The sequence below is a fragment of the Saccoglossus kowalevskii genome, chromosome 12, assembly GCF_978046115.1.
Source record: "Saccoglossus kowalevskii chromosome 12, keSacKowa6.1, whole genome shotgun sequence".
Lineage (NCBI taxonomy): Eukaryota > Metazoa > Hemichordata > Enteropneusta > Harrimaniidae > Saccoglossus > Saccoglossus kowalevskii.
In genome coordinates this window covers 32,407,996-32,432,437 of record NC_140652.1, presented here as the reverse complement: position 1 = coordinate 32,432,437, position 24,442 = coordinate 32,407,996, and the positions used below count along the sequence as shown (strand labels likewise).

The window sequence follows — 24,442 nt, the reverse complement described above, 5'->3', positions numbered from 1 at the left end:
TCATCATGAAGATTGTTTCCAGTTATTCAATAAGATTCTCTATTGCCGATTCAACAATATATCGTATAGAATTACTTTGTATAGAGTACTTTGCAGATTTAAGGTTTAACATTTGATTTGTTAACAATGAAGATTTAATGTTTACTCATGTTGATTTTTATTTGAATTCTCATAGTTCGTTGTTGAAAAAAAACGAATGTATTTCATTATTCGTACCTCGATTGTCTTCTGAAGTCAGCATTGTGAGTCTGAGGTATTTGTAAGTCAATGTCATCATGGCTGTGCCTGGTTTGGTGACCAGTCAGATAAGAGAATTGTCTACCATGATCATCACTATATGCGGCATCATACACGGATTGTGATCTATCCCTTAGAGCCTAAAGTAAACAGTACAATAATTGACAATCATATGTTAATGTAATGCATGGATAAGATATACAAAGCAGAGACACACAAATACTGGTGACTGCTTAACTTCAAAATAATACATTCTTTACCACCCTACATAAGCGTTATGCATATAATGTATACATTCTTTCAACTAGAAGTGACTCAACAATTAAATTAGAAATAAGCAACATACCCAAGATATTCCAAGATCACAAATGATTAACAAACAATAACACTACAATCCCTTGAAAATGACATTCATGTGAACAAAACTGACAAATGCACCACAGTATATAGTCAAATCAGTAAGAATACAGAAATTTAGACCTCATAAAGAGATGATTTGAAAACAAATAGCGAATAGAGCAAACATTTTTTCGCATGTGAAACCTGCAATATATATTATTTATGATGAAATAGTTTCTTATACAGGGTCCATAGCACCAAGAGGCAAATGATTTCCAAGACTTTTCCACACCTTTTCCCAAACTTTCTTGCATTTTTCCAAGACATTTTGACCCCTAATTCAGGCCACTATCGTCACCAAAGCTCATCAAAGTTCTGAGGATATGGTAGTTTCCTGGAGAAAGATTTTTTTATTTTTCCTGTAATTTAAAAACAACTCAAAGACTTTCCAGACCTCAAAACATCCAAAGACTTTCAAAGGATTTTCCCAACGCTATGGACCCTGTTATAGAAATCTGCTATATTCTGTGTAAGAGTGTTATCACATCACAAGCTCATATCCGCCAATGGAAACTCTGAATTTGAAACCAGCACCGGTATTTATTAAACAAATCTGTATGGAATGTATGCAGATCGATGATTGTATTTTATAGTAGTATGGTAAAAAAGCAAGATGGCCACCAGACGGCCATGTTTGATCTGATTATGAAACAAACTGACAATGTATGTATAACAATATGTAGGATGCATGTGCCAAATATGAATGAAAATGATCCAAAAGCCTTGGAGGTATAGAAGTATGGACAAAAAGCAAGATGGCTGTCAGTTGGCCATCTTTGATCTGATTATAATACAAACTGACATGAACATGTATGCCAATATGTATAATATTTGTATCAAACATTATACATTATTAGACAAATCCTGTCCAAGATGCGTTTTCCAAAAAGCAAGATGGATGCCAGTCGGCCATCTTTGATCTGATTATAGAACAAACTGACATATTCCAAGATCACAAATGATTAACAAACAATAACACTACAATCCCTTGAAAATGACATTCATGTGAACAAAACTGACAAATGCACCACAGTATATAGTCAAATCAGTAAGAATACAGAAATTTAGACCTCATAAAGAGATGATTTGAAAACAAATAGCGAATAGAGCAAAAATTTTCTCGCATAATACAAACTGACATGAATATGTATGCCAATATGTATAACATTTGTATCAAACATTATACATTATTAGACAAATCCTGTCCAAGATGCGTTTTCCAAAAAGCAAGATGGATGCCAGTCGGCCATCTTTGATCTGATTATAGAACAAACTGACATAGCCATGTATTCATATATGTATGATGCATGTGCTAAATATGAATGAACATGGTGCAAAAGCCTTGGAGATATAGTAGTATGGTCAAAAAGCAAGAAAAAAGGCAGTCGGCCATCTTTGATCCAACTGTAAAACAAGTTGCCATGGACATTTACCTAAAATGTATGATACATATAACAAATTTGAATGAAAATAATAAATCATGTTCATGATATAACATTTCCAAAAAACAAGATGGCTGCCAGTCGGACATCTTTGATCCGATCGCGAAACGAATTGTCATAGTCATGTATCCATTCCAATAAGTATGATGAATGTTCTAAATATGAATAAAAATGGTCCATATGCATTGGAGGTATAGAAGTATGGACAAAAAGCAAGATGGCTGTCATTGGCCATCTTTGATCTGATTATGAAACAATTTGACATGGACATGTATTCCAATATGTATAATGTTTGTGTCAAACGAAAACCGACAAATTCTGTCCAAGATACCACGTTTTCCAAAAAAAAAAACGAGATGGATGCCAGTCGGTCATCTTTGATCGGATCACGAAATGAATTGTCATAGTCATGTATTCTAACATGTATAATATATGTACCAAATTTGAACAACAACTGACAAATGTATAAGATACCACATTTTCAAAAAAACAAAATGGCTACAAGTCAGCCATTTTAAATTTAATCAGTAAACCACTGCATGTGCATATCCCGCCCCCCCACTCAGGATCCATAGGGGGCCGCATGCGCGTTCCCATTCTCTCGGGAAAGGGGGTACTTTTTGACGATCTGTCTCGGGAACATTTCCCCGAGAAAATCGTAGAAAAGGGGGTATTTTGTGCTTGTTTCCCCCGAGATTCTCAAAATAGGGGGTGTATTTCATAACACTTCCTGATATATACAAAAAAGGGGGGTTTAAAAGGAGTTCTAGACTGAAAAGTTCCCTAGATAGGGGGTGAAATTCATCGGAAAAGCCTGTGAAGGGGGGGGGGGTGGGTTAACTTTTCTTCTTTTCCCTAGATAGGGGGGGGGGGTCAAAAAAATGAGGGAACAAGAATAGGCCCCCCTAAATATAGGGAGTGGGGGGGGGGTGCATATGTCCCAGATAATTTACTAGGCACTTTTGGTTTGGTTAACTGGGTTATGAAATATGGCGGATGGGTGGAGACCGAATTATAAGTTCCCGTTTCGAACTTAGGAATGCTGTGGAAATCGAGACTGTCTTGTTCTAAAAAATACATTTTACAAACGAATAGAGTATACATTATATTCATGGTGTACTGCCTTGACAGCTTAAATGATTAAATAAGTACTTTGAACTTACCTTGGCACGGTCTGAATCTTGTGCCTCTGTTCCTTTCGCAACATACGGTAAAACAAACCCTTTGTTGTCATATTCTGTTGGTCCCAAATTGGGTCGTGTAGGCTGTAAAATGACAGGTTAATATAAACTATAGGACTTACAACTGTGTATAGAAACTATGCTGTCAAGTGTATGTATGGATATCAATCAATCAAATGTAGTAATCTAGTAATAATATCAATAATAACATATGAACTTAATAATTGAAAAACCTTCAGTGGAAGGATGTTATTGCATTTGGTACCAACCTTTTCAAACCTTGGTGCATGTTCCATGACCTTTGCAAGGTGTTTCAGTTGTTCTTCCGGTTGGGAATCCCATGAAATATCACTAAGAGTGTCGTCATCACCGTATCGCCACATGTTGCGTTGTCCTTGTTCCTTCACACGATTAAAAAAATCAGAAACCGAACCTGATTTTGCATCTTGCTTCTTGCGTACTAGACAGCAAAATATGACCGAAATCACCAAGGCAATAGTGATTATAGTAGCCGTTGTACCAATTGAAATTACTAAGACCCGGTCCAAATCATTGCTCGGTAACACTGTGGAAGAGAGATAATTGAATTTTGGAACCGTTGTTTATTACATCATTTAAATTTAATGAACATGAAATTCAAATAATATCAAATATCAAATAGATAGTATGATTAGAGGAAGAAGAATGCAGCATTGAATATATATATATATATATTGAGCAATAATATATTATTTTATGAAATACTAACTTGTCGACTTTTCACATATATGTCCTACGTAACCTGTTGGACACCTGTTAAAATAAAATTACGACAGGAATGTATACATTATACTAATATTATAATATATATACAGAACTATCACACATAAGAGACTACGATGACAGTGCATACATTGCAGTATTATGCACATGCAAATACAAACTAACATTACATTAACGGCATGTCTGCCATGAAATGGTTTAACTATGAAACAAAGTACATTTCAATGATTCACTTACTCGCATTTACGTTCTGCGATGCTGTCTCCAACACAAGTTCCTCCATTGACGCAGTACGTTGTAGGACAAATCTCTGTAAGCAAATTCAAGTAGAGACATAACATGAGGTAAAAATACTTGATATACGTTATATTCTTTATTCCCTGATGTAGCAAACATATATAAATATGTTGTGATCCTATAATTATTTAGTGATCATATCGCATTTTATACGACGTATATTCAAATACATACCATGCAATTTAATAATTATATCAACGTTTACTGGTGCATTTATTGAGTTTCATTACAACAAGTGACAAGGCATGATATTAGTGAATGCTCACATTTAAAACAATTGTATGAAACTGTGCATGTTTGTGAAATGATCAAACGATCGTTCATTGTTGTTCTTATTGTTTACCTGTACAAATTCTTCCTGGCCTTTCAGGAGATTCGTCTTCATATCCACTATTACAATCACAATGGAATCTGTCTACTACATCTATGCAATCGGCATCGACACTACAGTCATGTGTGACATCACTGTCACATGCTTTTGGAGTATATTCTGGAAGAAAAATATCATTATTAAAATAATCAACTACCCAATCAAATGATTATTATACACACCATATTGTCCTCCAGACAATGTGACAACTGCTGTAGGTGGTCATTCAAATTATCATAGCTTTCATTGTAAAATCTTTACAAATAACAACCATACACATTATACCTTGGATGAGAAGAGTGCTATCTTTAAACACCACCTTGGTACTAGATGTGACATCAATCACCTCATTATAATTGGCAAGAACGTCTTCCAAATCTGACACACTTATATCTGTATCTTTTTTAAAATATAATATATATTCTATATTAACACTGCCACGGCTTAGCTTTTGTACATGACAGCCTTGGTAGTCAGATCTTGTCTTAGTAGTGTCAGTGTGAGCAATTCTCATCTATAAAGGGAATGCAGAAAAAACTGTCAAAATGCATTCGACAAAACAAGTTTAATAGCATTTGAACTAACATGTGTAATGACATACACGATGATATTAAGCTATATTTGCATATTGTAAATTAACTATTTACACCAACACTACTGCTGCACATCACCATACAAACACCCACCCAACTACACCACCAACGAACACCGACACCACCAAACCACTACCATCGCCAAAGTTAACAATTCTTCCTGGAATCCATGCAACAAAACGTTTCTTTGTGAATTATACCTTAGTATATGAATTATTGTTCGACAAATACCTTTAATTTCAATGTGTTAATGTATCCAATGTGCCAGAAACGTTCATCTATTGAACTCAATTGACTTAAATTACATCTTATGAGAGAAGGCAACATAAAACAGTTCATCATCTGCATACTAGTTATGTTGAAGAATAAGTGTAAATGAAGGGGTGTATGTCAACTCGAAGTTCGTAAAAAAAAGTTATGAATTGTTGATTAAGAATATGAGATAGTAAACAAATCAATGTAAATGAAATAGTTCCCGTATTGTTTTTAGTGACTTTGACAAACAATGAAATACATAGTCAGATTATGTTAAAATATTGGGATATTCAGCATATTAACTACAAATGTGCATGAAACAGGTATACAGTTTGAATGAAATCGGCGAAGGCATGTCCAATAAACGGTTAAAATGACCATTTCACAAAATTTCATTGAAATTCAAAAATAATTAAAAACAACATTTAACCCATTATATCTTGCATTTGTACCACATTCAAACCCCGTCTGTAAAAACAACTTTGTAAAATGGGCATAAACAACTCATATACCAATGCCAAGTTTGAATGAAATTGGTCAAGGCATGTCCGAGGAACGGTTGACATGTTCAAATGTTGATATTTGGTGTTTTTTGGGCCAAAAATGGCTACCAGTCGGTCAAAGGTCAACCAAATCAACAATAAATCACTGTGCACATGCTTCCCATTATGACCTGTCCAGGCTGCTCTGAAAAATCGCACAGACCGAACCGAAAACATAAGTCCCCGTTTCGGACTACGTCCGACGGGAACTAATGCTGTAACAACTACATACTTGTGTGATATTTCTTACTGTAGAGATAGTTTTAGTGTTAACCGTCCGAAAAATCAAGGTTTAGAATGTTTGAAAGCAACATCTTTCTATGATTCACAGTTTTATAAATTTGAGTTGGACCCAATATTCTGTCTGAATGTATTTTTCACAAAATGCGTGCAATAAACCGCAAATTATTTTTTGTAAAAAATAATTAATTAAAAATAAAAAAATAAAAAAAATGCCCTCTGTTATTAGTGAACGAACTCACCGCCTCAGTGAATCGTCTTGTTACTTCCTTATAACCTGATGATGATAAGTCATCATACTCGTCTTTGTAATCTTCAACGATTTTAACGTCAGCTTTGAATGTTTTGGAGTCTGAAAACACACACACAAAAAAAGTTATCATATTGTTCATGTTTGCTACTTGATGAAGGACACACCAAACATTAGAGGAACTTTAACTGTACTTTAACTGTTTATATCACCGGAAACAATATAATTTGCTGTACTGTAAAAATCACTGTTTTATAAGTACTATTCGACTGTTCAAATAACGCGACACGACAGAAATAGCATCCATTCACTAAACGTCAATGTTCGGGATATAATCTCTCATTAAATTATTACTACAAGCAGAAAAAAAGATGTATAATAATAAAGTTATCAAGCGAATACCGCAAAATATGAACGCATGCATTACGGGTCTCGCATAAAACTTTACTACGCGTTGGTCTATATTACCGCCGCACTGTCTTCACGCAAACTCGTAATAAGCTCATAATACTGTAAAACGACTAATTTTCACTGGGTTTAAATATCGCCGATTAACCATTCCAGGTATATTCAGTGAATTTTTAATTCACGTTTTTATCATTTCGATAATGTGTTCTATGCTAAATTTTACATATTCACTGGGTTTTAATTTAATGCATTTTCTAGTCAACGAAATAAGCAAAATTAAAACTCAGTGAATAATTAACCCTTTTACATTAAATCATACAATTACTTGTGGTTTATGTGTTTTAATAACAAAAATAGATGCTCCATCAAACATAGTTAAGCTACACATGGCAGATCATAGTTGAGGATAGTTTAATAATGATCATCTAATTAGAATGTAGAAACATTATATGGAAGTTACTCATACTTTTATTAAATATTATTGGAGCTATCGCGCCCACAAGTTACGATGACCACATTTTGCCACTACTATGACTCCACCTTCACTCATAATTGACAAGCCAATAATATACAGTGATAATCAAGGCAATTGCCAATTGAAAGGAGTCTAAATACCTATTTAAACAACGTTTTTCATATTCTATTCTATTTCATTATCGGCTATGTCATAACCATATCCGGTTTACACTCTTCCAGATTAAGGATTGTCATACTGAATTACGTTCATTAAAAACGTTCATCGAAACACGTTTTAACCGATTACAGTTAGTTAAAAAACATGTCATTTATACAGTATTTTCAGCCTGAATTCAAGAATATGCAATGATGGCAAACAATGATGACAAACAATGATGGCAAACAATGATGGCAAACAATGATGGCAAACAATGATGACAAACAATAATGGCAAGCAATGATGACAAACAATGATGGCAAACAATGATGACAAACAACGATGGCAAACAACGATGACAAACAATGATGACAAACAATGATGACAAACAATGATGACAAACAATGATGGCAAACAATGATGACAAACAACGATGGCAAACAACGATGACAAACAATGATGACAAACAATGATGACAAACAATGATGGCAAACAATGATGGCAAACAATGATGGCAAACAATGATGACAAACAATGATGGCAAACAATAATGGCAAGCAATGATGACAAACAATGATGGCAAACAATGATGACAAACAACGATGGCAAACAACGATGACAAACAATGATGACAAACAATGATGACAAACAACGATGGCAAACAACGATGACAAAAAATGATGACAAACAATGATGACAAACAATGATGGCAAACTAATAAAGATTTTTAACAATCTTACTTTCACATTTTCCACTTGTATTGAATGTTCCAGGAAGACATGTGCATTTATAACTGCCTGCAGTGTTTATACATTGATACTCTGAATCACATGGTTCATCTATACATTCGTCAATGTCTGAAATACAATCATGTTCATTATATGAAATGGTAACATTGATATAAATTTCTAATTTACGATGATACTGAAGGATTAGATTATATATTTTTCAATAATTTGTAATTTGTAATTTATTCATTGAGAACAGTACATCCATAAATGTTTTTTCATGCACAGCATATAGATATAAAAATTAACATAGAATTAAACAAACCACTGTAAAAATGACAGAGAACACAATAAAGAAAAGCATAAATAGGGTATAAAATTAAATGACTACGAAATAATATGATAAAATTACAATAAAAAAATGACAATAACATAGCAGTCCGAACAAAACGATAAAATGCATAAATGGGGGTAAAATATGAATTGACAACAAAGTAGTAAGATAAAATTATACAATATTATTAGCAGCTGTAGCTGCGCGATATTTAAAAGAGCGAGTGTGAGATTTTGAAATTTATGGTGTTGTAGGAATGGATGGCAGAGTTTGAAATGAGAAGGTCAGATAAGTATGGTGGAACTAAATATTGCTTGCATTTGTAAACGAGTTTATTAAAGTGTTTAGTTTGTCTGTCTTGAATGGTTGGCCAACCAAGAGCTGATCATGCAATGGAGACAGGTTCATGTCTTTTCAAGCCACATTGGATGCGTACAGCAAGGTTTATGATACGTTGCAGACTACTTTTTAGTGTAATGCTGCAGTTAGAATACACAGTGTCACAGTAATCAAGTAGTGAGAATACTGTGGCAGAGATAATGTCCTTGTGGGCTTTCTCAGGAATGCAGCGACGAGATCATGCGAGGCGTGATAGGCGGAATCCACATGTCCTACGAAGGTAGGCTATATGGTATATTGTTTGTATTTATGTGACTAATGATTGAGGGTGAATATAGAATTACAATTCAGTGCATACTCACCTATACATTTCCCCGATGAAGCAGCCATACTATAACCAGGTGCACATTCACAGTCATAAACATTATTTCCAGTGAAAACACAGACTTCACCTTCTGTGCAGGTATCAGTGGCGTCCAAACAGTGGTTGATGACTGTTAAGCGGAAACACACAAATACTGAAAGTCATACATGCCATAACAATATATGCCTTTTAAAGATTTTATGCAATAGCATTTTGTTCTATTGAGGTCTGTGAAACACGTTTTCTTTCATAATCGTGTATGTACATTGCATGGAATTCATCAATCGTTTAGTTTCTGTATTTCACAAATGTATACATAGATTTCTATGACTGTCAACATATAACACATCGTGGCGGACAATGCACTATTTACTTGAGATTACTAGGGTGATTACTCAATATTATCCATAATTGATATCTAAAACTTACCGATATCATCACTTTTAAACGAGTTTTGACGTATATAAGTTGAAATCCCAACCAGTGTTCCATCCTGTGCTAGACCAACAGTGAAAGCCGATAGCAGATCATCAGAAGTTATTGAAGATGCGCTTTTTGTGTTAACAAGACATCGCACTAATGTTCCACCATCTGTATCTTCATATACAGCTACTATTGTGCTCAAATAATCAGAGGATATTTCTGAATTTGAAAACAGTGTTGCCATCTGAAAGAGACATACACTGTATTTAGACATACTAGGTCTGTACACTTTGCTTTCGTCTAATAATTCACGTCACAACATAGCACACTGTTGATATCAACTCTTGCATGTCACATTGTAAATGCACGTCAGAATATAAATATTATCTGTTAAACAAAGAACACATAATACTTACATCATCTTCTATTGTGGTCGTTATAATAGTATACAGTTCCGACCTTGTTGAAGTCAGGTCATTATTGAAATCTACAAGATTGATGCCTCCGACTGACGTAAGTATCATGGACACATTAAACGCTTTGGATTCTATGAATGACATAAATTTAGCCATGTCAATTGCGATAGATTAAACATTTCTGTATTTCGCTGTTTTTGAATCACAAGTAAGCCATGCTATCGACGTGCGTCAAGTTTATTTTATTTTAAATGTATATGTATTGAATCAAGTGATTCAAGAGCCCTTCTTACTTTTGCATTTGTCATCCTCCTTGTAGTATCCTGGTTTACACTGACATTGGTAGCTCCCAGGGTTGTTGACACATCGTTCATTGTCACCACATGGTTTATTTAAACACTCATTAATATCTAGGAAATATACATGGAGCACATTATAATAATTTAATTGCATATACAAATTATGATACTAGTTTAGAACCTCCTTTCTACCCTGCTTCACATTATTCGTCTTATATAGTAATGCAAAACGGTGGCCGTTGTGATACGTGTACTATTCCCATTCTAAAAATGTAACCACTAGGATCTCAACCTGATATTGTTCATCGAAATGTTTCTTCCATCTTTGTGTCCATAGCACAACACTACAATAATAACTCTTCGTTTTCAACATTGGTTTTTCACGTTTCATGAAGAAATTTACAGTATTTGGAAAGTAAAATCATATTTATTAAAGTCACTGTTTATACATGAGTTGTTAAACACACATATTATAATTTCAATCAGCTTCAAAAATATCATCATAAAATGAACAAATCTGAGATCGGTTCCCATGAGGTATCTATAATATCAAAGCCACCAAACTTTTTGCCCAAAAATTACAAAACTATTCGTCAAAATTTGAATAGTGAAGATATCATCAACGAAATTAAAAAAATCTGAGAGAGGTCTACCTGAAGTACCTATATGTATAATATCAAATCAAACGGACTTCAGGTTTTTCAATACCAAAAAATAATTCACTAAATCGGAGAATTAAAGATATCATCACGAAAAGAACAAATCTAAGAGAGGTCTACCCAAGGTATTTATGCACCCAGTATCAAAACAATTAGGCTAGTAGTTTTCAAGAAGAAGTCCAAAAAGTGAAAGTCAACACCAAAGCTAAAAATATCGAGAATATAACAAATTATGTTTTGTTTTTAATATTCATGTGTAATCGATGAAAAATATTATTAGGGTGCTTATCGAATATCTTTTGTTACCAGTAAACTTACTATATTTCGGTTTTCAAAAAAAAAAAAACACAAAAAAAACACACAATTTCGAAAAACGGAACGTCTTTATTTTAATCTTGGAACGCCATTCAAAGAGCCAAACAAACGCTTTCTCACTAGTACATAAAACTATATACCACTTAATGAAGACCAAATATTACATTAATATCATAACTAATACTTACCTTGACAGGATAAGGGGTCAGCAATTGAATAACCATCATTGCAATCACATATATACGATCCTGGTGTGTTCTGACATTCACTGTTGACATCGCAGCTGTCTCTTCCTAACAAGCACTCATTGACGTCATTACAGGTGTTGTGTTCATCTTCTTCATAACCAGCAATACACTCACAGTAATAAGAACCGATAGTATTCACACAATCAGCCATTGCGTCACAGCTTACATCATTACATTCATTTATATCTAGAAAGAATAAAAAAACAAAAAAACATTTAAACATATATCACATATAAATATTTTCCGAAATAGGTCCATTAATATCTTTATTGCAGAAGACCATAGTGCTCATGTTAAAATTCACACACTTAATGCTTAGTAAATTAGCTTTTGCCATTACTGTTATTCCAAGTTCAATATTTAAAAATAAAATATTTCAAAATTACTTTTTTAATTTTGCGACCAATAATATTTGTCAGAACCTAATTCATATTTCATGAAAGAAATAATTATTTCCCAAAACGTTTGGTCATCTGGAATCTAACCAAATCCAGTTTTTGGATAACGAGAATGTGTAGATAAATAAAATGCATCCAAGAAGTCACGTGCTACTATTCATTCATTTCAATATTCAACGTTCAACGTTATTGTATGCCTGTATCTTGTATGTATACACAGAGTAACAAATAACGTGTAAGTTCAAATAAAAACAAGCCATGCATGGTACAGTCCCCGTTAGTTATCAAATTCAAGATATATAGTTTTGTTTATATAGCTGGAATATAACCATGTCAGGAATACGATTTTTTAACATTAAAATTATTGACATTTGTATCTGATCGTCAAACAAGTACTTGTCCATATTGAGAGATATTGCTCTGGAACAGCATTCAAAATTAGCCATTTTGAATACATGTATATATATACATATATTTATTTACATTATTACATGTAACTGTATTGTAGTAGACTTTAGATATCTAACTTGATATGTTTATTTTAACACCTTTATTACATTTTATAAACCAAAATAGATATGTAATTCATTCTATAAGGTTATAATAAAGAATTATCTTATCTTATCTTATCTTATCTTATCTTATCTTATCTTATCTTATCTTATCTTATCTTATCTTATCTTATCTTATCTTATCTTATATAACATGATGTATAACGAATATATAAAATTTGAATATAATCAGTCAAAGCATTTAAGAGATATGGCTCTAGAAACCCAAGACATTAAAACAAAATGGCCACCAGACAGCCATTTTGAATCCGATCTGAAAAATAAATGATGTGCATCAGGAACCTGTAATATATGTACCAAGTCTGAACCAAGTCTGAACGAAATCCATCAATAAATGCCAGAAATGCTTGATATTTGATGATTTTTTAGCACAAAAATGACCACCATTTGGCAATTTTGAATAGGATCGTCCAACCAATATATCTGTCTATCTATGACATGATGTATAATGAGTATTTAAAATTTGAATATAATCAGTGAATGCAAGTCAGATATATGGCACAAGAGCCACATTCATTAAAACAAAATGGCCGCCAGTCGGCTATTTTGAATCTTATCCGAAAAACAAAATTATTTGCATCAAAGTCCCATAACGTCTAATGTATATACTAAGTTTGAACAAAATCCATCCGTAGACAGCCGAGAAATGCATGATTTTGATGATTTTTAGCACAAAAATGGCCGCCATTCGGCCATCTTGAATCAGATCGTGAAACAAATTGATGTGCATATGTATAATATCATGTATGATGTATGTGTGAAGTTTGATTGTGATTGGTCCAGGCATTTCTAAGATACAGTTCCGGACGCACGCACAGACGCACGCACACACGCACGCACGCACACACGCACGGATACACGGAGGTCAAAACATAAGTCCCCGTTTTCGGACTGCGTCCGAACGGGGACTAATTAACAAAACGTGACACATACCATTGCAGTCATTACCGTCTAATTCAAAACCGGTATCACAAGTACACGTATAGTTGCCAACAGTGTTGCTACATTCTGAATGAGCTGGACATGGGTCATCAATGCATTCGTTAATGTCTACAAAATTAACCAAAAGAATATGTGATTTGAATAAATAGCAATTGAACAATACATTCTAAAAGCGTGTTATTCACGGAATCTTTATGTGCACTACCTGGTTTAAAATGTATATAATTGTAATTTACTTAAAAATATAACAACAAATCTTTCATGACATGACTAATGTGCATATTATTTATGCAGTGACGCTTATTTTGTAATGTCATAACTGATATTTCACTCTAAATGTGGCGATACGAACTCCAAATATCACGCGATGGCAACGTATTTATTGCTTTTGTATTATGATTTATGTCCGGATAACTACAATTATTCGCATGGTAAAATGAAATAGCTCATAATAATAACGACAGAAAAGTGGAAATGACATACTTAACTATCAGTGCACGGCAATAAAAGGAGTATCACTTCATATCACTTATTTATTACAAACACACTTTAGCTAGCGCATATCAACCACTAACTACGGATACGGTTAAGTAATATCAGTGAAATCTTACCTGCACATATCACACCATTACCACTAAATCCATCGTTACAATCACATTCATACTGACCAATGGTATTTGTACACGTGGCATTCACGTGACACATGGAAGTGTTACTCTGACATTCATCAACATCTGGGAAATACAAATAGTTTTGTGTAGCCATCAGGAAATGTCACCACAGCAAACCCAATAAAATAGTATACCATTCGATGTTGATATGTATCTCGTATACCAAGAGATATTTTTGGGAGTTTATAATAATGCATCAAGCTTATTCGGTTATTCAGTTTACCTTCACATATTCCACTGTCAGAACCATAGCCAGGAATACAAACACATTTGAAACCTCCATCAGTATTAATACACTCTTCTAGTGCTGTACAGTTGTGCATTCTACCAATACACTCGTCAATATCTATTGTATATAAAATATTGATTGTATCACAATATGCATTTAAATATTCTGTGAACTAGAACATAAGTTCCTTTACTCATCATAGTTAAGTATCTATTTTCTGACGATTTAACTTGTATTAAATACGTCTCAAATGCAAAAACACACACCAACTGAAAATAGTTCTCAAACGAAACATTATTACATAGTCAACAGCTGCAGTCAGAGTAGGTATGGTGAACGTGGCTATTTTCAGCTCATTTGCTATGATATTAGGTCATTACTTATTCAAAATGACTGACGATTGATAAGTGAATAAATCCATTTCAATCATACTATTTTATATCACAAAATGAATAAACACATAGTACAAAAGAGCCAGCTAACAAATATATATAAAGTGTAATCACTTAGATAATGTTGTGACCTGAAACGAATGTCAGTGCTGAGAAACCTCCTAGGCAATATTCAGTACTTTCAGTCAGTCAAAACACATATTACACTATTGGGATCATCTTGTAAACTTATTGAATTTTTAGGATAGCCATTCACCAAAAAAGCAATGATTTAATAAGTCGCTTAATATGTTTAATAATTCACCTGAGCATGATCTGTCGTCAACATCTAATGTATATCCTTCACGACACGAACAACGATATCCAGGTGTCTCGTCGTGGCAGTTATGATAACACATATCTGTACCACGATCACATTCATCAATTTCTGTAACAAGAACAAAAGACAGTTGAAGTAGGACAATTCGAATAATATGTATGTTTGACGACATCGTAATAGATGTTCTGGTAAATAACAAATAATTACAAAATAAATAACACCGGGAAATATACACATTTCTGGTTTAATGAAATCAAATGTGAACTTACGTAAACATGTATTCTGGTCTGCTGCATCCAACTCATATCCTTGCTCACATTGACATTGTTGAACTCCGTCAAGCACATAACATATTCCATTTACACAGCTGTTATTTGCACAACTCTCCTCAGCTGTAACGAATTCAATGATTAATAGTATGACATTGCTGTGTCTAATAAACCCATCGACACTATATAATCAAATTACCGAGTCCCAAGAAAGTTGATACAATATGTATGCATGTTATGTTGAATATAAACCATGTACCAATTTAGGAACAAACATTGATAATGTCCATAATTATACACTTCTTCCAGAATATATAACACACTTACGAATACAATCGCGACCTGTTGTTCCCTGATCCATGAATCCATCGACACATGAACATACATATCCAACAGTATTGTCATTGGTGGTTTCTGTATTGGTGCAGTTCTGTGGACAGGAGTGTGTTTCAAGAATACACTCATCGATATCTGAGAGGAACAAAATGACAGTCAGCAGAACCTGTTGTATTTCATATTAGTGGTCACCTAAATTCTGAAACATAAAGCACCCTTTTTGACACTGTATTGTTGAATGATTTATTTGTATCATTTTGCGAAGATAAACCAAATGCAATTTTTTACGGCCATCACGTCCTCTAAAAAGGAAATTACCGTACTTTTTCAGAGTTTAATAAACTTTACATTGTTATTGTCTGTTTGTAAGTGTGTATATTTGTTTGTTTATCATGTTTTAGTGAAATCTGTCTGTTGACATGGATTTTTCAATCCTGGCCGTGAGTTTATGTAGACAGGGAAGTAAACGTTGTTAACGAGAGGATTCGCTCCCACTAGGCTGTTTAATAATGCCGCTGTGAACATATCAAAGTAGATTAATACAAGCCACAATCTTCAATTAATACATGTAATTATTAACCTCGGTGTATTTTATAGAATAATATAACATATATAAATAATATGGGAAACATATAATTTGATTTTTAAAATAGCGGGAAAACTATATATTTGAGACAAATTAATATTTTCAGTGTATTATATATGTGCATAGATAATTAGGTCAAAATGTTATATTACCTTTGCAGTTGAAACCACCGACATCTATTTCATATCCATCATTACATGTACAATAATAGTTCCCCTCTGTATTTACACATGTGTGTTCACATCCTCCATTGTCTACTGTGCATTCATTAATATCTGTATAAATATATTTACAATGAGAATGTATTTCAGTTGTATTATTTATCTGAAAATGCCACATCACTGCAACAATAAAACATGACATCAACATCAGGAAATATTGTGAATATTGTGGAAATAGCTTGTTTACACTTTTGTAGAAACCATGGCCATTATAGTGACATATATTTTCACCAGTCAAAATTAATAACAATACTTACCAGTGCAATTATTTCCATCTCCAGTGTACCCAAGTTTACATAGACAGACATAACTACCATCTGCGTTTTCACATATGTTATTTGACGGATTGCAATCATTTTGACTAGAAAGAAGACATTCATTTTCATCTGCAATAAACCAAATATACTGAAGTTGAAAGAGGTCGTTCCACTATAAACATTAATATGGTCTTCAGTTGAATTTCTAGGAATGATTTTAAATTAATGTGCATTTCTAAACAATTACAACATACATTCCAAAAAGTGTTCAATGTAGTCTTCTACATTAACTTAATTTTTCTGGATGGCCACGATGTGTCATTAGAAATACCATTTTCCGTTGTGCTAAATTTTGACATTTTGAGAGATGCTAAATTATCAAATTTGTAATAATTCAATTTACAGGCAACGTTTCAAGAGTGCACAAACAAATAGGCGTACATATTGAAATTAGGTATAACAAATTATGTATTTTTAAGAAGAGAGTTTACTATAAAACCTGTTTATTTTTATTTTTTTTGCAGATGACGCTTATTCATTAGCATTTGGAGAGCCACGGCTCAAAATGTAAATATGGTGTATTTATTATTAGCATTATTTTATAATTGTCAATTGTCCCCAAAATTAATATAATAATGTTTTCTTGAAGTGACGTGGGATGTTATGAATATGGGCGACTTGCAACAAATTCTTGATGCCAACTACAATTCAAACAAAAAATCAAACGACAAGCCAGCCAATATTGAAATTTAAACGTTTGGAACATTTCCCACGATTGAAACATAATCTGAGAACATGCATTCAAGTCACACGATTATTCAAAAACACTAATAAAATATTTACAATCAATGAAAACATTTATTCAATGTAATTCAATGACTAATCTAATAAGATGCCTTAGTTGGATTTCAAATATATATACTACTTATGGTAGACATGAACAATACTGTTCATCAAATTTCAAAACATTACTATCTCAATTGAGAATTGCGATATATACATAATAAACAGATACAGTAGCATAAAATCAATTCCAAAATCATTTAATAAAGCAGATCAATAAATCACACAAGTAACATATCTTACCGTTATTCTTGAAATAATGTTATTATTGCGCATCTCGCAGTGAACAGAAAACAGAAAAAAATCCATATTCACACCCAAGACAATAAAACCACAATCTGCACATACTAACACAGATCAGTATCCAAAACCACATAAATAGTTGGTGTCCAGTGGAGGGAGAAGTCAACAGTACTGTTGCCTCCTGAGAAACTACATCTTCAAACACTGCAATCTCTGAAGTGCGTTTTAAAACTAGTATTATAAAAACTCTATCATTCTGTTCTAATAGCTGAAACATATTCCTGTGAGTTTTCATTTGTCGAATGAACTGTTTGTCAAATACAGAATACATATATTTTAGAATAATTTTCTTTTTAAAATGTGGATGAAATGTTTTGCTTTTAATGTATTTTTTATGTATTGTTTTTGATTTGATAACTTTTGACTAAACAGATTTTCTATTAGCTTCAGATCTTGATCAAAGTTTGGCACCCAGTTCATAGCAGTGCTTATATTGATTTTCTGACATCTTGTTTTCTGTAAAGATTTTATTGGTAGGTTTGCAAATGTGTATCAGACTGTGCAATCTCTCCATGAGTTGGTTTTGAAACCCAGTATGGATTCTGAGATACATTACCAAGGATATTATTACAAGATAAATCATTTGCTTCATTGAACACATACAACAATGCATATTTCCACTGAGGTAAGTGACCTTTGATGTGTATCACCAGTGATCAGTCAAGTAGAAACAGTCAAAATATTTTATCAGATTTTCTCAATTTTTGCATGATATTTTCATACAGGACATCTGTTGTTCAAACTCAGGGAAAACTTTATACTGATGAATAAGGTGACCAAGTTTGATAAAGTTTGGAATAGAATTAGTAAAGTTATTATGCACACAATAACAATTATTAACGACGACGACACAAACGACGACGACGACAACGCCGGACAAAATTTTTCCCTTAATATACCTTTCCCTTCCATCTTTGATGGTACGGGCAAGGTAACAAGTCATACGACTCAATTGATGCTGAGTAATAATACGACAGCTGTCAGACGTCATTTAAACAGCGACCATGATTTTTTTTCTTCAAAACAAATCAGAAATGAGAAAATTTACCTCAATTATATAGAGCGTCTAAACCAGAATAGGAATAACCTATTTTAAAATAATAGATCTGGTTTACCAAAACCAATCAATCAATATATTCATCAAAGCCATTACCTTCGCATATGTCATTTGAGTTCATTACATAACCATCAACACAAATACACTTGAATGAACCAATCAGGTTGCTACAGATTGAATTATCTTCACATGAGTGCGTATTTCTTTCACATTCATCGATATCTGAAACAAATTAACAGCAATAACAGAGAAATCTGTTGGGATTTTTCACTGTAATTTCTGCATTGATGTATTTGTTGCCGGTGTATATTTCTATCCTGTATGAAACTGATAGTGATGTAATCTAATACGACATTTAGATGATTGACCAGTATATTTGATGGTTAAGGAACATTGAGGGTTCACATTAATACGTCACTTTATCCCCCAAAATATTGAATCTACATGATTTTGAATATCAGCAAAACAATGATTGGTAGCATGTTGATTACAATGTTTGAACTTCTCTTTCAGGAAATTATTAATGACATAATGTTACAGCATAACATACCTGTACAATTTCTAGATTCCCCAATCACATCTTCGTATCCGTTTTTACATATGCATTTGTATGAACCTTCTGTATCGTCACAATTCGAGATATCACGTGGGCAATCATCAGTTGATAGTAAACATTCATCGATATCTGAAATAAGCCATACAAGCATATTTAATGTGCATAAATCTACTTTGTAACCATATCGCAACTTAAACTAAAGTATACAACAGTGGTTATATAAACTATTTATTTATTTATTAATTTTATTGAGATACTATAGCCATAGCCCCCCCAATATACGTCACATGTGTCAAAATGTGCTGAGGCATAAAATAAAATACAAACATTTGGCTAGATTACATATAATTTGATTGTTGGTAGTGCTCATAAACTCAATAAATTTGCCAGCATAAAAATAGTCAAAAATGTATTTTTAACTAAATTCATGAAACGGTTGGTAAGACTAAATTGAAATTCGTCCTCGATATATTATTCGGACAGAATGGACAAACAAATGCAAAATATAGTCAATATAATAATGGTTATGTACTTACCGGTGCAACTTCCAATGGTTCCATTTCCCTCATACCCATCAATACATGTGCATGTATAACTACCAAGTGTGTTTGAACACTTTGCTTTCTGTGGGTCACAATCAGTCAAGTACACATCATCACACTCATTGATATCTTGACATGTTTCACCATCTCCATGCCATCCTTCAGTACATGTACACTGGAAGCTACCAGGTATATTGTGACAACTGGCTTGAATATTACAATTATGACGATCATCATCAGATAATGATAGAGTACACTCATTTATGTCTACAAGGAAAAAACATTCACAATCTCATTTATTTATTTACATCTATGCCAATGGTAAATCACCTGTTCCTATTTAAGCTAATATCGTGTATATAATACAACTGGTTACCGTACAGTGGCCAAATACTGAATTTAATCTTTTCATTGTCAAACCAAAATTAACAAACAAAAAAACCATTTTCATGTATGACATTTAAACACACACACACCTTGCTTTGAGAAAAAATATACAGCAAATAGAATTTGTTTACCACAATAACGATTTCGCTTAATGTTTTACGAAGGTGATTACGAAGTATTACCTTCACAATAACCCGTGGAATTTTTCTCGAATCCTGTAAGGCACATACATTTATGTCCACCTTCAGTATCTTCACATGTACTATATTCCGGACAAGGAGATGATATTTCAATGCATTCATTTACATCTGTAAGATAATGCAATATACATATTATATAAGTGCATTCCCTTTAAAACAAGCTGACGTTTTAAAGAACCGTTTCGTGTGTGTACATGAATACAAAATGAGCGATCAATTTTTTCTCACACTGGTTTTCTGACACTCTATTTGGTATAAGGAATTTGTTTTGCAGCTACTTTTTAACTAATAGACACTGCGATGCAATTACTTATCTTAAATTTGGCTTTGTATTGCAAACGTTTTCAGAGTGTGGTCTAAAATTTACCTGATCAACCTGAATGAAAACTATCCATAAAAATATAAGTTCATGTCAGTCTTTGACAAACAATATGGATCGAAAGTTGACGTATTTTCATAAATGTCTTATATATATCTCCATTGTCAGCCAAGGTAATTTTCTGATTATTTTGACCAAATTTATTCAGTGTCTTCAATGGGGATTGCAGTGTGTGCCTGATCATTTGTTTTAATTCTGTTTGTGGTCAATCGGTTGGTTGTTTGAACGGTCGGTTGTGTAATAAAGTGATTTTTATCATAATACACACATAATGTGGACAAAAAGGGGTTTACTTGGAAACTGACAAAAAATGATCAGCCGGGTGAGAGGGTTGTAAGCCATCCATAGTACATAACCTTAAAGACCTCGAACTGTCTTATGAGGAACCAGCTATAAAATAAATTACTTGATGTGTGTTTACTGTTCAGATATGCAGGGTTTCTTCTGCTGTTTTGGCCATGATTGTATAAATTTCACATTCCATTTGAAATCGTTTATTGTGTGTACGTGTACAATTTCTGAGAGGGTAGGAAAGGAGTTTGTCACGTATGTTGAAATCATTTACACAGTTGGGTGAGCCTGTTTTTCATTAAGGTATTATATATTCCTGTCGATGGAGCAGTGATTTCTTATGCTAGAATTACAATTTGACAATATACTGAGATATTCTGAAAATTGCAAAAACATTAAATACCAGTGGAAAACAAGTCGTCCATAAACGGGTGCCATCCATATAAGTTCATATGACTGTATAGACTCTATTTAATCCAAAGGAATAAAATAATACTTACTTATGCATGTATTATTTCTGACATATTGCTTGTATCCATCATCACATGTGCATATATATGATCCCATAGTATTGACACAGTGAGCATTGTTTGGACACTCAAATAACTGTTGGTAACATTCATCGATATCTGAGTTCAGGAAAAAAGTATAATTGTTAGAGACATGACATCACTTAAATCACTGATTTTACCCAAATGAAACTGGTCACTGACAGCATCGGATTCATGATCGGTAAACCCACTTTAATTTGAACATTAAAAAGCGTAAACATACTCGCAAACTCAAAGGGATTTATTCACTAATGATTGTGACTTAATGGGAACCTTGGTCCGCATTTGCTTGTGTTAGACTTAGTCTAATTAACATCACTATAACGCATTAAATTGTCATAATGTCATTATTATAGAGAGCTGTTACATGGTCTAAAACTGGAATACCTTCTCAGTGGCAAAATGCGCTATATACGAGGGGCGTTCAATAAGTAATGCCTCTGACCCACTTACAGTTGTCTGATCTAGATGAAATTTTGCATGATTTACGACTATATGGGTTATGTTGCAATAAAACTGCTCTGAACTTATTGTGGTTTCTGATCTATAGGTGTTTGAACTGAGTCAGGTGTGAAATGGAGCCAGTTGAGTGTCGCGCAGTGATCCATTTTTTTTGAAAGGTCGCACACCAAAGTAGACTTTTGATGAAATGGAAGAAACTTATGGTGACTATGCCCCATCATATGACCTTGTAAAACGCTGGCATCGTGAATTCAAACATGGCCGGAAGTCTGTGAAAACAGCTCCCAGACCTGGTCATCCCTCTTCTGCCAATGGTGAGGCATCTGTCCGTCAAGTTGAGGCAGCCATTTCGGAAGATCGACGCATTACTGTTCGCCAAATAGCCCAAGAGGTCAAGATTAGTCTATGGAAACTATCATTCATGACCATTTGCAAATGCATAAGGTGTCCGCCAGATGGATTCCCAGTTGGCTAACACCTTGCAAATGCATAAGGTGTCCGCCAGATGGATTCCCAGTTGGCTAACACCTTTCCAGAAGCAAGAACGCGTCGAGTGCCCGAGGATGAATTTGGAGTTTTTCAAAAGACTGATTACACAGGATGAAACTCCAGAGACCAAAGCCCAGTCAATGCAGTGGAAGCACTTGGACTCACCACCTCCAAAGAAGGCAAGGGTGCAGCCCTCCACTGACAAGGTCATGCTCACAGTCTTCTGGGACCAGGTCGGAGTAGTGATGACAGATTTCCTGGCAAAGGGTACCACAATTCCAGAAGTCTATTACGCTTCACTTTTGATGAAATTAAGAGAAGCTATCAAAATCAAGAGGCGGGGCAAGATCAGCAAAAGTATCCTCTACCTGCAGGACACTGCTCCGGACCACAACTCGAATGTCGCCAGATCAGAAGCACGAGCGTGTGACTATGAAATCCTCCCCATCCCCCTTACCCTCCTGACCTTGCACCCTCTGAATTTCATCTCTCCCCAGCCATGAAGTTGTTTTTGAAAGGAAAGAGCGTTTCCCAGATGACGTTACGACGTGGTTGGAGGACCAACCTGGGGTGTTCTTCAAAAACAGTGTCCAGAGCTGCATCAAACGATGGGAGAAATGCATAACTCCGGGTGGTTCCTATGTAGAGAAAGGCTAATAACTGTGCTAAGTTTCGTCAATCTCCTGCTATGGGAAATTGGTCAGGGGCATTACTTATTGAACGCCCCTCGTATGTCAGCACTTACACTTGCAAATTTAAAAAGTCAAGCGAGACAACAGTTACATTGAATGTCCTGTCTTGAACTGTCGTCTGGCACAAAAATATTACATTAAAATCACGTGAATTCTACAGATATAAACATGTAAGTAGATATCTTACCTTCACAGTGAGTACGATTATATGATACATATCCTGAATAGCAGCCACAATTGTAACTTCCAACTGTATTTATACACTCTTGCTGACAGAACTGCCTTGTGTCATTCAGATCCCTTTCTTCAAAACATTCGTCAATGTCTTAAAAAAGAGGTATAGCGAGGTTATGAATTAAACTGAATGTAATGCATGCAACTTTTGGGATTCATTGATTATTTGCTTGTACATACCATAGCATTTTTTACCATCACCATAAAGTCCATAAGGACATTCCTCACATATAGCACCGAAACCTGGAGCCTCAACATCAGTACATTTAACACCAGGAAAACATGGGTCATCCAAGCAACCATCGTAATCAGTTTCACAGAAGGAACCACTGTATGCTTCAGAACAACTGCACGCTACAACCTGAAAAGATAATTTGAAAACAAGTATATATGTATGGTATTTATTTTACTATAATCCTCTTCGACCTACAGTGCCTTAAAGTGAAAAATTCCACGAACAGCTAAAACAAAGAAAAATTGTATTTGTGATAACTTAACCTATATCATTTCAGCCTCCAAAGATATTAAACTTTGTAGTATCATGCGAGTA

The 24,442-nt window shown here is 34.0% G+C and overlaps 1 protein-coding gene across 1 annotated transcript in view; it reads right to left on the bottom strand.

The window, feature by feature from the left end:
• LOC100372549 (uncharacterized) overlaps positions 1–24,442 on the bottom strand; it is a 47,644-nt gene that overhangs the window by 907 nt on the left and 22,295 nt on the right. Inside the window, exons 28-56 of the mRNA XM_085506570.1 lie at positions 24,073–24,253; positions 23,846–23,983; positions 21,965–22,093; positions 20,777–20,902; positions 20,202–20,474; positions 19,660–19,794; positions 19,206–19,331; positions 16,907–17,035; positions 16,581–16,703; positions 15,834–15,977; positions 15,507–15,629; positions 15,223–15,345; positions 14,521–14,643; positions 14,238–14,360; positions 13,618–13,734; positions 11,655–11,900; positions 10,487–10,603; positions 10,194–10,324; positions 9,784–10,021; positions 9,353–9,484; positions 8,330–8,446; positions 6,561–6,670; positions 4,974–5,202; positions 4,662–4,808; positions 4,259–4,331; positions 4,008–4,051; positions 3,529–3,824; positions 3,242–3,343; positions 217–377 (exon numbers count right to left, since the gene is read on the bottom strand). Coding sequence (XP_085362696.1) covers positions 217–377; positions 3,242–3,343; positions 3,529–3,824; positions 4,008–4,051; positions 4,259–4,331; positions 4,662–4,808; positions 4,974–5,202; positions 6,561–6,670; positions 8,330–8,446; positions 9,353–9,484; positions 9,784–10,021; positions 10,194–10,324; positions 10,487–10,603; positions 11,655–11,900; positions 13,618–13,734; positions 14,238–14,360; positions 14,521–14,643; positions 15,223–15,345; positions 15,507–15,629; positions 15,834–15,977; positions 16,581–16,703; positions 16,907–17,035; positions 19,206–19,331; positions 19,660–19,794; positions 20,202–20,474; positions 20,777–20,902; positions 21,965–22,093; positions 23,846–23,983; positions 24,073–24,253 — 4,256 coding nt within the window. The remainder of the gene's footprint in view (positions 1–216; positions 378–3,241; positions 3,344–3,528; positions 3,825–4,007; positions 4,052–4,258; positions 4,332–4,661; positions 4,809–4,973; positions 5,203–6,560; positions 6,671–8,329; positions 8,447–9,352; positions 9,485–9,783; positions 10,022–10,193; positions 10,325–10,486; positions 10,604–11,654; positions 11,901–13,617; positions 13,735–14,237; positions 14,361–14,520; positions 14,644–15,222; positions 15,346–15,506; positions 15,630–15,833; positions 15,978–16,580; positions 16,704–16,906; positions 17,036–19,205; positions 19,332–19,659; positions 19,795–20,201; positions 20,475–20,776; positions 20,903–21,964; positions 22,094–23,845; positions 23,984–24,072; positions 24,254–24,442) is intronic.